Below are 12,597 nucleotides of genomic sequence, written 5' to 3' on the forward strand. Positions count from 1 at the left end.
ATCATTGTTTCTTTGGGTTGCTCCTCCACTTTTGCCTTTCCCAACCACTCCAAAACACTGCTTTGTTTTCGCGCTCCAATGACCTTCCTTTTTAATTTCTTGCTATCGTGACTTCTTTTGGTTCTGATCTATTGGTCCCTGTTTTCTACAGTCACAGAATGGTTTCTTTTTTAAGAAATAGCCAGAGGGAGGGCACCAATTAATTACAAATGAGGAAAACTGTTTGGGGGCTTGAATTGTTAATGTTGGGTGGGTTGAAAGGGGCATCCAATAGTTATAAATATGTGATGGAATCTTTTGTGAAAGCAACTCAACCATTAATTCAACGCACATCTCTTTTTGGAGTGACATTGTCTTCATTAGCGAAAGAAAGTGATGTGTGGAAATTGAGCCCCCTTGTTCCGATTATACTAGTTGGATTTGGATTTAATAATCTATAGTATTTAGCAACTTCCAATTGACTTCTGCCATGCGAGTCCTATGAACTGGAGGAGAAAATAACGGTTACGAGTTTGCAAGTAATTGCAATAACTAACACTATTTCCGATCCTAAATATAAGAATTAATTGATTAATTTGAGTAAATTAAAAAAAAAAGTTAAACTAATTATTTATAATAAATAAGTTTGTCTCTCTTAAAGTATCCTTACTAATCAAATTTATTAACTAGAACTACTATTATTAGAAAGAATATCTTAAAAATAAATTAATAAATATAAAAAATAAAGTAAATTAAAATTTTATATTAAAAATCAAAATAAAAATAAATAAGGCCTTATATTAGTGACAGAAGGTAGTATTACCTTCTGTTCTAGATATAAGATTTATTGTTAAGACAGGAGGTAGTCGTAATTTTATAAATTTTCGAAAATAATTAAATCATCATTAATATTTCTTGAAATTATTACTATTTATATTACTGAGGATGTGACACTATGTTCTACTTGCGTTTTGTCACCGTCAGAATTCCTCGGTCTTGACATTTTGCCACCAGACAGAGAGGAGGGCAATATGATCAGTTTGATGACATAGGCATGTCTGGGGAAACGAGGAATTCTGAGGGAGTCTCAATTTCATGTCGACCTCTCAAAAAAAAAAAAATCCATGGAAATAATGGCTCTTTTAGAATTGACAACTATAATGTTATTAATTGTTTGAAGTGTTCATAATTCCTTTAAAAAATCCAGGTGTCATTTCTCCTTAATTATGAAGCGCAAGGCTTTGTCATCCACACATGATCTCCATCTCTTCCCCCGGAATAAATAGATAAGTAATCAAGGAAGAAGAAAGAATATGATACTAGTACTTCTTCATCTAATTATAAGAACTTCTTTATAAACTATATACAAGATCTTATAATCAAAATCTCGAGTAATATTTAATAAGCTGAAAGTGGCAATCTGTGGTTTAAATACTTAGGCTCGAAATAAATAATTGATTAGTATAATATTAAAAGATAAGCACTGATTGCATAGGTCAGGCTCTGGGTGAAATTCCTGGAAATTTAATATGTCCATCAACCTCTATTAGATTCACATTTTCAATTACATTACTACTTGTATTTTATTAAATTTCCTTGTATGCCGGACGAATATAATATCAACATAAAGCGTGACTACTTTTGCCTACATTTATGTGGCGGACAACGTGGAGCAAAATAGTATTACACTATATTCGGTTCCTAATATAAAAGGTTATTTGATTTTTGTTTTAATTTTAAATACAATACTCTGATTAACTTTTTTTTAATTTTTTTATTTTTTAAAAGATAGTCTTTATAATAATAATAATAGTTTTAGCTAATATACTTTATTAATAAAGATATCTTAGAAAAATAATATTTATTTATTATAAATAACTAACTTAACTAATTTTTTTAATCTAGTCAAATTAATTAAATAGTTTTATATTAAAAAAATTGTATCGTATCTCATATTATTGATTAATGATTACTAATATGCTTCTTGGCAAGCAAAAGGGTGAGCCAACAAATATTCTTTTCATAAGATTTATTAAAATATTAAAAATAAAGCAGTATTTTCTAGTTTTCATTATAATTACAATTACAAGGTTAAGATGGGGTAGTGTAAGAATTATTGAAAAATAAAATCAAACATCATGTTTCAAAAACTGAATCCAAACAGGTGCTAGAGATGATGGCCACGCCCACGCGCAGTAGAGTAGGGGCAGAACTCAGGCGGGTGTTTAGTGAGGGACAATGACACGTCAATAACATCAAGGAGCGTGCCGTCCGAGGATACCGTGGTCATTTCAGATCGGAGGCTGGCGTCCAGTGTCCATAGTCCGTACCCGGATGAAGACGACAAGCCCAGGACAGGCCCGCCGCACCTCTTCCCCATGCCCACCCCTACAGCACACGGCGAGAGTGCAAGTCACGCTCTCCGTGGACGCTTGCCCTTTGTTACCGCAATGCCTCACAACCCGCCATCTCATCACGGGGAATGAACCTTCCCTGCTTCCTCGACGCAAAATCCACAACCTCACGCGCCACCTTCTGCCCACTGAAGCCACCTCAACCACACAATGTCTCGGCCGCCGACTCACATTCGTATGTATCAACATAGAATCTATGCATGTTCCCGTAACTAGAATTATCACTCTATTGCATGTTTAGATACATCACTTTCTTTTTTATTTGGGCCCAAGTTTATCTGCAGCACTTGGACGCCATGATGATATTTTTTGAATTTTTTTAATATTACAATTATAATAAAAATTTATAAAAATGAATTTTGTTAAATAATTAAATTATACGACCACTCCCGTGTTCCATTTGGCATTTATTCTTGAGAGAGAAAGGGGGGGAGAGAGAGGTGAGTGGGATTCCAACGTCGAAAGCAGAGCAGAACAGGCTGCTTCTCACAAAGCGCCCTGTTACTTCCTCTGATATTTCCATCTCTCTCAGGGTGTCGTCTATATAAACACGTATCTGAAGTCTGTCTATGCTCTGTTTCCAGGACGTGAGAGATTGATCTGTTGGAATCCTGGAGGAACTTTTCACGGTTGCCTGTTTCGGTTAAGGTACGTCCTTTCTCTCTATCTTCTTAGTGAACTGCGATTGTGTTCTGGTTATTAGGATTAGCCCCGATTCTTCCCTAATCTGAAACTTCTCTTTCAAGCTCCCCTCCTGTGCTTATTTTCACGTCGAGCAAACTCGTCGCTTCCATTAATTCATTTTCCTTTATCCTAATAATCAAACAGTTTCATCCCGCCCATCTTTGTTTTCGTGCCGTTCGAAGAAATTTCTGTTTCGGAGGCCGCGGACCTGGAACCTTTTGCTCAATCCCTCTCTCCCCCCCCCCCTTCTCTGACAGAAGAATAATACATATCACTGTGGCGGAATGAAAACGCCGTCTCCCCTTGAAATCGCGCAGCCATTCACTCCTGGATTGGTTTTCTTGTATTGACATGAGATTTGAAGATTTGCGGTTCGGCTTCAAATCTTCAATCCTTGTTTCTTCTTTGGTCTTTCGGCTATCATGCACCTCCCACCCTACGCTTGCTCTCACATGGTTCTTATTATTAATTAGTTTGCCGTTGACTTGTGTCTATTTGGGCGGAAAGTGATTCCATGTCGAAGCTTGCAATTCTTTTTTTTTTTTTTTTAACACAACAAGTGTGGTTGACAATGTAAAATCTAGTTATCAAAAGATTTTTTTTAAAAAAAATCATTAATCTTAAAGCTATTTAGTACAACTCTCATTTTTTTAATATAAGATCTTATTTGATTTTTATTTTAGTTCTAAATATAAGACTCTAATATATTTTGTCTCTCATATTTATTCATTTTTTTTAAGATAATCTTTTTAATAATAATAGTTCTAGCCAATAAACTTAATTAGTAAGGATATTTTTGCTCAAAAAAAATTAGTAAGGATATTTTAAGAAAAAAATATCTATTTATTACAAATAACTGAATTAATTTATTTTTTTAATCTATTTAAATTAGTTAATTAATTTTTATACCTAAGACACGAAGAATTACTTTGTGTCTTCTGTTTTTGGAAAAATTCACTCTAGTCTCGCGATATGCGGCACGCGCGAGCGGGAGAAATATTTTCTTTATCTTAAGTTAAAATGGAATTTTCATATTATCAGTAACTTAATGAACTCGAATAGTTTTTTTTTTTAAAAATCAAAGTGTAGCTAACTGTTATTATTATTGTCCACAGAATACTGAGCTATCATTATTCCGTAATTATGACGCCATTGCCAATTTAATACCCAAACGCTGATGATTGTGGAATGTTACTTTATTTTCTTTTTCATGATTATTTTTCCTTTAAGAACAATAGGGGAAGATGACCTACAGACTCGTTTTTTTTTTTTTTTTTGCTTTTCTGTTTTCCCAAATTACTACCTCCGGTCCTTAATATAAGACTCTAATCCATTTTGTCTCTCATATTTATCTTTTTTTTTTTCAAAATAGTCCTTTAATAATGACAATTCTAGATAACAAACTTGCTTAGTAAGAATATTTTAGGAAAAACAACACTTATTCATTACAAATAACTAACTTAACTAAGTTTTTTAATCTCTCCAAATTAATCAATTGAGTCTTATAATTAGGACCGGAGGTAGTATATTTTAAGGATCATGTTAGTATTTTACGGATGCCATCGGTCACATGGAAGTCCCTTTGTGGCTTTATGTGATGGTTAGGGCCACCAAGACATGGTCATCTGGGAAATCTCAAAACAAAAGAAAACCACAGAAAGAAAGTGAAAGAAAACAAGTGTTCTGTTTAAATCGGAATAATATCATGATCCATGTCACATTCAGGTCTCTTTTGGTCTCTTTATTTTATTTTATTTTTTCTTTTTTCCCTCCCCGAGATTCTTGCGTCGCGGACCGAGTGTTCGCTGTTTTGTTACAACTTACGGGTGCGCAAGAAAGTTCCATCCTTATATTTCCTATCCAATTGCATCAGACCAAAATGGAATCCAAAAGCATTTCAATGCGGAATTGCCTACTGTTTAACACTACTTCCCTCCGCCCCCTTCTTGTAATTACCAACTAATGTATGCTCAGTTGCCAAAAATATATTAATGCTATAAATAAGGATATAATTCACGTCTGCTCGAATCTGGCTGCCTGTAAGATGTATGTCTAGCCGCTCAGAAGGTACAGTTAGCACCCACCCAGAAAATCAACCATTTTGCGTTTTCTGATCCAAAACATTTCATGTTATGGGATTTTTTAGGGATTTAGTGCCTAGCTCGAAACTCAAAAGTAGATGGTAAGGGAAAAGTTTCCTTTTTTTTTCCCCCTACTACTCTAATAAACTTTAATGGGTTTAGTGTATCCCTTTAAATTTTACGCCGAAAATGTCTCCTTTTAAAGATGATGCCTTGATTCTTTGGGCATTATTTATTCTTCTTTCTCTCTCCCCGCATTTCCTAATCGACTGGACACGGCGCGTTCAATATCTGCCTTATTTCTTAAAATCTCGGTCAAAGATCCTTAGAGGAAGCAGATTCTGCAATGGCACCATAATTTAACTGGTGCTTTAAGCTTAGGCATTGGCCACGTGAATGATTGACACCCGCAACATAAAAAAATTAGAAATTAGAAATAGTACTAAAGTCATATCATATTATGATGTATTTAGTGAAGGAATCTGTGCAACAGTGCAATTACTTGTTTGTTTACTTATTTTGTCTTCTCTGCTGATAATCTGTACCATGGTCTAGTGCAGCAATTTTGTCCACTAAAGTTGTATGAAAAACCTTGGACCAAAAGAAGCAAATGAAAAATTAACATGTTGACTGCAGAAATTGAACTTGCGAATGGCTACAGTTTGCTGGCCATATTTTGATCCTGAGTATGAGAACTTCAGCAGCAGAATCAATCCTCCGAGGTATGCTATTCCTTCCTTTGATATGATGCTTTTTAACTGTGAGCTGCAAAATTAAAAGCCTCTTCGGGATAATATATTAAAGGAAAAGGATCTAAAATCGTACATAGCCTTAATATGCCTTAAAGTAAATCCTTACCGTCAAAGTTCATGGATATTTAGGTATATTTTACAGTGTTAGTTAGCTTTAGTTGAACTTAAACCCTAGCTAGACCCTAAAACCATAGCTATGAGGAAGTGATCATTCACTCAATTCTTAATGAGTCAGAGACTCGGGTTGAGTGCCTTGATGAGGACTTTGGGTTTATATTGGAAATTTTAAAAACCCAAATAGAAGTAACTTGTTGATGGTAAACTATGTTTGCACTTCGCAGGGTCTCTGTGGATAATGCTAGTTGCCATGATTGTACACTGATCAAGGTATAATTTCTCAAAATAACAAGTTACGAATTTTCATGGCTCCCATTGTCAGTCCTGATCTGGCTTCCTGATCTTTTCAGCAACCATAGCATCTTCAGCTTCAAAAGTTACTTGAACACTAAAACCTTTTTTTCCATATCGAATTTAGTATAATCTTACATGAAAAACGAGATTTTACCTACCCTCGGTGAATTCTGTAACCTAAAGAAAGGCTTTGGCCAAATTTAATGTGATCTAAGAATCCTTATTGCCTACATGTTTTTACATAAACTACTACTTAGCTATAGCATCTTCCTTTTCTCTATGAATAAGGCTCATGTAAAAAGAAGTAGGTCTTTGCTTATTAAAAAAATAAAAATAAAAAGTAAATGAATGAATAAGGTTCTGTATAGGTTGGGAAGAGGAGAAAAAAAAAATTACACATTTATACCCTCTCGTTTCTTCACCCGTCTGCCCCTTCATATTGCTTTTATCTCCTGAGACTTTGCACTCGTTTTCCTAGTGTAGACCTGGCCCCAATTCTCACCAAGCAGTTTATAACACCCCTCTGGCTGTAGACGAGGCCCACTCTCACTGGGGCCATCATAGGCGCAGTTTTTAGTCAATAGCATCTTATACATATGTAAATCCTGTTAAATCCTCATCTTGCCGGGGCTATACAAATTTTTTATTCCTTTTCGGTCATGCACAACATGATGCTACCCCCACAACATCATCATGGCTCATATACTCCATATTTCCTGGGGAAAAAAAAAAATCAGTACTGTTGTTATTATTAGATGAAATATGCTGATGGTGTGATATCAGCCTGCTTTATTAATGGATTATTATTTCGAAAAATTGCAGGTTGATAGTGTTAACAAACCTGGAATTCTGCTGGAACTGGTGCAAATTCTAACAGACCTTGACTTCATCATCACTAAGGCTTACATATCTTCAGATGGTGGATGGTTTATGGATGGTATGTTTCTAACTATGATGAAACTTAGTAATGCTTTGACAATGAACACACGGATATACTTTACCCATTCATGTTATTATAATCCGTATTAAAATCAGTAGACTATCGTCCATAACATTGGTTGTTATCAGCATTCTCTTCATTATTATGATACAATTATTGGCTAATTTGAGTTTTTACATGAAATATTTTGTGTCTGCTTTTGCATCTCCGAGCCACAATAATGCAACAATGCAACATGAATTTGACATGAGTTTACAGCCAAGCCAAGCCCCATATCTCCATTCTCTCTCTCATACCCACACATGCATGTACAGTTAAACACCCCCATACTTTCACTCGCATAAAATATCCAACCATGTGCATGTCCATGTGTGCCTGATCACCCCACCTTGATCAAGTGTTTAACATGTTCAATTAATGAAATTAACAGTTTTTCATGTGACGGATCAGCAAGGAAAGAAGATAACCGACATCAAAACCATAGACTTAATAGAAAAGGTATAATTCTTCTTTCTCCTCTATATCTGGTATTTTCTTTCACCAGAATCTGACATCATATCTGTATAACAGCCAAGTAAAGGTTTTCCATTACTGATTCATTTAAAATGCTGAGATAATAGAAAGCTTTCTTGGAGAAATGATACCGTTCGTTTTGTTAGAGAGAAGGGCATCTATTGAGCTAAAACTGCGCATATCAAACACTTAGAGCTAATGAACCGTTTTCTTTTCTTTTATTTTTTCCCCATCATACAATAGGCTCTAGGACCCAAGAGCCAGAGCACGGAAGGGGTAAAGAGTTGGCCTGCCAAACGGGTTGGGGTGCACTCCATTGGTGATCACACAGCTATTGAGCTCATAGGCAGAGACCGCCCAGGTCTTTTGTCTGAGATCTCAGCTGTCCTTGCCAATCTCCAATTTAATGTGATTGCAGCTGAAGTTTGGACTCATAATATACGTATAGCATGTGTTCTTTATGTCAACGATGCTGCCCCCATGGCCGTTGATAACTCAAACAGATTATCTCTTATGGAGGAGCAGCTCAAACACATTTTACGTGGATGTGAGGATGATGAGAAAGTGGCTCACACCAGATTCTCTATGGGTTTCACCCATATGGATAGGAGACTCCACCAAATGTTGTTTGCTGATCGGGACTATGAATGTACTGGAGTAACAGCTGAGATGGATTATCCTCCTTGTTTTAGGCCGAAAATAATGATAGAACGTTGTGAGGAAAAAGGGTATTCAGTGGTTAGTGTCAGGTGTAAAGATCGGGCAAAACTGATGTTTGACATTGTCTGCACTCTTACTGACATGCAATATGTTGTTTTTCATGCCACAATTTCATCTGATGGCCCTTACGCATCCCAGGTATGCCGTATCGTCTTATTTACAGCACTCCATTCTGGGAGATAGCACTTTGCCATCAAATTTTGCCTGTTTTGAAAATTTTCTGAAAAGCAGAGGAAATTTAAAATTGTCTCTAGAGGATTTCCTCTTCAGACTTAAAATAGACCTTAGAATATAAATCATTCTTCTTTAGATGAAACTAATGTCTTGATCCTTGAAAGCCTCATGATTTCTCAACTCCCTTGCATTAGTTTTCTTAACTGAATTATTGTTGTATTTGCTTCATGCACCTGATCCTTATACAACAACAATTGTGAAGCATCATTTAAGGTGTTCATAGAACAAGAGATTTTTCATTTTTATGTTGCTGTCCGAAGTCTGAACTGTGTGCGCACATTAGGAGTACTTCATTCGGCACATGGATGGATGTACGCTTGATACTGAAGCGGAGAAGGAAAGGGTCATTAAATGCATTGAGGCTGCTATTCAAAGAAGAGTAAGCGAGGTATTGCGTTTAAAATTGATTTCTATGTTCTTCTGTGATCCTTTCAAAAAGAGAAGTCGGGGATGAAACGAGCTCTTGAGTAAGTCTCACCATACTAATGATAAGCAATTTCCTAAACTGTCTAAGCCACTGATTTCTGTTATCCCCTTGGCATGAATGTTCCCCTGGTCCCTGGACTTTCTTTTGACTCCATCTTTTCTTGTTTCAGCCAGTTTTCTTTTCCTATCTCTTCCTTAGGGATGTTTTTTTGTCTTCTACTTACAGCAGCAAGCTTTCTGAGTTTAACCGAATTAATGCATTTTGGATCTGCAGCTATCTACTTGTATTGTTGCAATGGTACGGCAGATACATGGGGCTAGGTTTCCACTCAGATTGTATCTGACCATCATATCCACTAATCAGTGGCAGTGGTCTTTTGCCTTCAATAGAGCTTAAGAATCTATATGCTCCATGTAATATCATCCACATCCCTATAATCTTAAAATAGAAAAAATGCAAATGAAAGGAAGCTTCTTCTGTAATTTGCGAGTGATAAACTGATCAGTTTGATTATCAGTCATATCGTATGCTGGCTCAGCAGATTAAATTAAGTCTACTTCATTTGGTTCTTGAAGAAACACAAAAGATTTTAGCACTGATTCGGTGATTTATGGACGCAGGGTGTGAGCCTTGAGCTGTGCGCAAAGGATAGAGTGGGGTTGCTATCTGAAGTAACTAGGATTCTCCGAGAGAATGGCTTGACGGTTTGTAGGGCAGCTGTATCCACCATTGGAGAGCAAGCACTGAATGTGTTCTACGTGAGAGATGCTTCTGGAAATCCAGTGGACATGAAGATTGTTGAAGCACTTCGCAAAGAGATGGGGCAGACCACGATGGTGAAGTTGAAGAGAGTACCAACCAACGCCGAGGCGCCTGAGCCCCGAGGGTGGGCCAAAACAGGTTTCTTCTTTGGGAACCTGCTGGAAAGATTCTTGTCGTGAACAATTGCGTTCCCTATTTTTGGGAAGGAGGCACATCATTATATATATAAGAATAAATCTGATGTGTACTGTCCTTTGCCACTTTCTGTCAGACCTATGCTCTGTAACTTAACCTTCCTCCAAAGTCCAAACCTTGCCCGCCTTTCATTTATTACTGTTTCTTCGTTTACCTCATAACCCCTTCTTTTAACATCTTACGCGTCAACGAAAAGATAATCAAGAAAAATAACGCCCACAGGTATTAAACCACCTGATGCGCGCTCGTGTCTTGCCTTGCGACCACACATTATATAGTAGGTGGCATTAAATATTATGAACGCCTATATGAAACAGACGTACAATCACCATCCGGCGTTAAAAATAACAGAAGAGTTGTGATAAGAAGCAAAGTTGAGCCGAAAAATTGCATTGGTGAATGCAAGGCGATGATATAAGATACAAAGATAAATAAGAAACTTGGGAAGTTCCTTGAATTAAGGGATTTCCGCAAACAAGAGTTAAAAAAAAAATGAAGAAAATTGTGCAAAACAAAATGTGCAAGCAACATAATACGTTACTTGTTTTAGGTTTAATGATTATTATATGCTTTTTAAACATATTATTATATGTTAATCGAATACGTTAGAGGTCACGACTGGATAATACTGGATTGAAACGCAAGACAGTACAGGTAATGGGCGGAAACACCAAGCAAATGAATTTGACTCGAGAACGGATTTCCTTTTCTGGGGAAAAAAATCCCACAGCAAATAAATTCGTTTTACGTAGTTTATAGTGCTTGGTGATTTTTAACTAAATATCTCGAACTTGATAGAATTGGAGCCGAAAGGACAAATGTTTGAAAAATTACTGGCTCCATTGCTCCGAACAACGACGACTTGAAGGCGATCTTTTTGTCTGCTGTTTCAATAAATAATTGGGATGAGCCACAGTCACAGTCGTCCCCAGCTGGTTCTTGTCAAGTAGCAACCAAATTGACCCGAAAAGCTTCATGGCCACAATAAACCAGATAAAACTGAGAACTGCATTTTTCTTTGTTTGCCTCCGCTTCACGAAGTTGCATATTTGGCTACTAGGGAAAACTACAAAATCTGATAAACATAAAAGGTTAAGAAGTCTGAGCTGGATGAATGTCAGCAGAAGAAGAGGACGGGAGGCATTTTTTGTGCGTTCTTTATGGATAAAATTCTCTGATAAGTGATAACACACATATAGTGTGTGTGTGTTGGACAAAAAGTTATAACACAACTAGTGCCACGTTCACATCACACCTCAGCTTATACTGTTTTGATCTTATTTATAAAGCAGAGATAAGATATTTTTTAGTTTTAAATTTTTTTTAAATGGATGTACAATTTTAGCTTTCTTTTATTATTATGTTAATTTTATTTACATGAAGTATAACGTATATTAAATAGGAAAAAAATTGATAAGTTATTGAATTTTAAATGAAAGTTAACAAAGTTTAACATTTTTCTTAATTTGTATGAAACATATTGAAAGGGATTTATAAATAGGATAAGAAAAGTATGCATAGATTTTATCAATTCAACCCCGCCATCAGTGGGATGCTTTTTTTGAGATTTCATATCTATTAAAATAAAAATAATTAAAAATATAAAAAATAAATAATAGTATTAAATTTATAGCATTCATTATTAATGTGAACATTTTTTGTTTTGGTTTGCCAATATTAATGTGAACAATCTTAGACATTGAAAGTTTGAAACTCTAACCAAATTAATGAAAACACTGCAAGGCAGGGAGTTTGATTTGATAAATGAACGCTTGAAGAAGGCAAAAAAAGGTTTAGCATTCAATTAAATTTATTTCTGTTCGTAAAAGCTTAATATTTTTCAGATATACTCACTCATTCTTATATTTATAAAATACTTTGAATATATTTCACACAAGCTAAAAAAATTTTAAACGGTATGAACTCTTTCTCAAAATATAATAATTTTTTAAATTTTATTTATATTTAACATATATATTTTTCAAAAAATAATTATACATTATAATAAATAAAAAATAAAATAATATATTCATACTAAAAATTTATTTTAATTTAAAAAAATTTCTGTCCCATAAATATAATGCATGGTTTGAAAACTTGGACCGGACGGCCGGTTCAGGCCGGGAACCGGTGAACCGGACACTTGTCCGGTCCGGTTCATGATCTAAACCAGCACTGTTCCGAACCGGTATGAAACCGGTTAAACGGTAAGAACCGGTTGTGACCCGGATAACCCGTTGGGTTGAATGGGTAACCCGGGTCACTTTTAAATGTCCAGAAAGATGCGAGGACTCCGACAATAAAACAAGTTTCCAGGTGAAAAAAAAAAAGAAATGAGAAGAAGAAGAAGAGAAAAAAATATAGCAGATGAAAGAAACAAGAAATGAAGTATGTGTAGCTGGTGTTTAAGAGAGCCGGTAGAGGTGAGAGGCATCGTCGGCAATGACAGCGGTGCTGGAACTGAGGAATGTCAGTTGTTGGGGCC

General features: G+C 35.7%; 1 protein-coding gene across 3 annotated transcripts; it reads left to right on the forward strand.

Annotated features, from left to right (window-relative positions):
• The first annotated feature begins 2,804 nt into the window (after positions 1–2,804).
• Positions 2,805–10,182, forward strand: LOC114750211 (ACT domain-containing protein ACR3-like). 3 transcript variants are annotated; one of them, XM_028938761.1, is made up of 9 exons: positions 2,805–3,041; positions 5,795–5,880; positions 6,252–6,297; positions 7,144–7,258; positions 7,692–7,759; positions 8,018–8,632; positions 9,012–9,116; positions 9,429–9,452; positions 9,776–10,182. In XM_028938761.1, the coding sequence occupies exons 2-9, from the start codon at positions 5,810–5,812 to the stop codon at positions 10,094–10,096; spliced, it is 1,365 nt and encodes a 454-aa protein (XP_028794594.1). In that variant the 5' UTR covers positions 2,805–3,041; positions 5,795–5,809; the 3' UTR covers positions 10,097–10,182. The 3 variants fall into 3 exon arrangements, with proteins under 3 accessions (XP_028794594.1, XP_028794596.1, XP_028794595.1); XM_028938763.1 differs by lacking the exon at positions 6,252–6,297; XM_028938762.1 differs by lacking the exon at positions 9,429–9,452 and having other exon boundaries at positions 2,806–3,041.
• Positions 10,183–12,597: the final 2,415 nt, after the last annotated feature.

This window comes from Neltuma alba, unplaced genomic scaffold (assembly GCF_004799145.2).
Source record: "Neltuma alba isolate B1F8T4 unplaced genomic scaffold, ASM479914v2 tig00006356_pilon, whole genome shotgun sequence".
NCBI lineage: Eukaryota > Viridiplantae > Streptophyta > Magnoliopsida > Fabales > Fabaceae > Neltuma > Neltuma alba.